The 2,454-nt window shown below is 39.3% G+C and overlaps 1 protein-coding gene across 1 annotated transcript; it reads right to left on the bottom strand.

Moving 5' to 3' along the window:
* Positions 1-719: 719 nt before the first annotated feature.
* LOC110035406 lies at positions 720-1,813 on the bottom strand. The gene has a single exon (XM_020739640.1). It carries the CDS (start codon positions 1,716-1,718, stop codon positions 720-722), a length of 999 nt encoding a protein of 332 aa, XP_020595299.1. The 5' UTR covers positions 1,719-1,813.
* Positions 1,814-2,454: the final 641 nt, after the last annotated feature.

Below are 2,454 nucleotides of genomic sequence, written 5' to 3'. Positions count from 1 at the left end.
AACACGAGTCAATATCGAACGAGCCGAACACGAGCAAACAAGTCATAACTTTGTCACCAACCCAGTCTCTAATTAACAGGACAAAACCATGGTTATTCATTTAATATTTCTTTTTTCTAGAGACTTTAAAAATTGAAAAGGAAATAAAAGGATCATTAGTTTTGCTAAAATGCAGCAATGCAATGTTGCAATGATTTATTTTTACTTCAAAGCTCAAATTGCAGGACAAAATGACACTTTTATTAAATAAAACACTAATAAGTTATATATAATGTTTATTGTATAAATACATTCATTAAAAGTTATAAAATATAAATTACAACTTGAAAGTTCATAAAAAATAGAAAAGAATGTTGTATGATACCTAACTTAAAGGCAAATATTGAATCTACAAATTAAAATTTTGAACGATTTCTAATTGTAATTTCTAATTGTTTATTGCAATACTTCAAAATTAAAAATTGTAAGGAAAACATGGAAATTAACTTTGAAGAGGGTTTCAGCAAAGTGAAGTAGGCGTCATGCGCATAGCTTCGCTTTACTCATGAAGCCAGCTAAAAACATTCCTAAAATGATAGTACAATTTTGCTTGTTTGTAAGAACTAGAAAACTAGGAGCAATGGATTACAAAATAAAAAAAACTAAGAGCTTTATATTATTCAGTGATTCTAACTCAACAATCCTCAATAATAAAATTGAACAAAATGGAATGAGGAATGTCACCTTGCAAATTTGCAATCCTGGTGAGAACCAACAGCAACCGATTTTAGGGCGCCAATCGAGCTCTCGTTGAACCGCCGAATCCTGGCCACCGATAACAAAACCGCAGCAGCAAAATGGTTGAACGTACCTAGATCGGAGCGAACAACGGCGATAACCTCCGAACCCAGCGAGGGATCTTGCTTAATGGAGAAGTTCACGTGCATCAGAACAGTCCCCTCCACTTGCCGCACCACTGAAGCCGGGGCCTTCATTGGCTCCCCAAAAAATTTTAACAAATCGGCAATCAACTGCTTTCTGGAAACCGAATTAATTCCCTTACAAGCGAGCAGCAATAGCTGGAACACCAGCCATGGGAGGTCCTGGATGTCCGCATCCCTCAATCCGTCGAAAATCTTCCGAAGAAACTCCGAAACCCTAACCCTAGATATAGCCGGGCACTCCCGGATGAGAGAGCACATTTTGACAAGAAGTGCCTTGGACCAGCTGACGGAGAGAAGTTTTTCGAGGAATGCGTCGATGAGCTCTCCATAGGGGTTGGCGAGGTTGAGGAGGTGAGGGAGGAGGTCGAGGGCCTGGGCCTTGTCGGCATCGTTAATGTCGGAGAGGTGAGAAGACAGAATATCGAGTATGGAGGAGAGATCGGAGTGGTTAAGCTTGGATAGGAGAGGAGAAATGAGGTGAAAGAGGCAGGAGGAGTCGAGGTCTCTGGGGAGGTTGCGGGAGAAGAAGAGACGAAGAAAGGAGCGGAGGACGGGGGTAAGGAGGGAGGATGATGGAGGAGAGCGGGAGAAGAGGGAGAGGAGGGAGAAAAGGAGGGATGGTGAAGGTGAGTGGAGTAGAGGGAGGAGATTGGAGGAGGAGAGGGATGGGGGAAGCGTGGCTGAGATGTTTTGAGCGAGGAGGATGATGTCGTTGGCGGTGAAAGGCGGCGGCGGTGACGTCTCGCAATTGTTTTGCCTTCGGCCAGCGGCGGTGGTGGGCGTGGTTGCTGTCATGGCTGGGTGAGGTGATAGATATCGTGCTCATGCGTTCGGATTTAAAATAAAGAAAACAGCGCGCATTTCTTATCGAGCGGGAGGGGGAACTAATATCAAGTACATCTATTAGCAGCTACATTTTATTAAAAACTGTTGCGCAAGTAAGCACTCAACATTATAATCCAGAAAGTCCTTGGGCTCATTTTTTCTTAAAGTTCAAAATCAAAAACACTGATCTTAGATGTAACATTAACAATAAAGAATATTAGAACTAATCAATTCCAATTTTATGAAACCGGGAGGTTTCGGAGAATGGAGTTTTAACCAATAAATTTGTCACTACAAGAAAATAGTAGACTTTATGAAAAAAAAGAGGATTTTTTGTTGCCTTTAAATCACGCAATACTCATCTCGCACTTTTTTTTACAAATGCATATCACCAAAAAAAATTCATATAGAAGAACCTCAAAAGTCACAATACAGAAAAAATAAAATAAATTTGATTACCTTCACTAGGATTTCACACATGACAAGAACCAATAACAATATATAGCTCATCCATAAGAACTCATAAAGTTGAATATTTCATTAAAGACCTTAAAAAAGCATGCAATAAAAATTTGCATTATCTTACACCCTTAGTTGTCTCGCAGGTCATTCAAGTGAAAAGAAATACATAAAAAATAATTGAAAATAACATTGAAATTAAAAATATTCATCATTGCATAAATCATCAATGCAATAAACAATAAAT

This window comes from Phalaenopsis equestris, unplaced genomic scaffold (assembly GCF_001263595.1).
Source record: "Phalaenopsis equestris unplaced genomic scaffold, ASM126359v1 Scaffold197629, whole genome shotgun sequence".
NCBI classification, from domain to species: Eukaryota; Viridiplantae; Streptophyta; class Magnoliopsida; order Asparagales; family Orchidaceae; genus Phalaenopsis; species Phalaenopsis equestris.
This window is presented reverse-complemented; position numbering and strand designations above follow the sequence as displayed.

Excerpts from the sequence above, each read along its gene's own strand:
- LOC110035406 (XM_020739640.1), bottom strand. The coding sequence starts at position 1,718 with ATGACAGCAACCACGCCCACCACCGCCGCTGGCCGAAGGCAAAACAAT.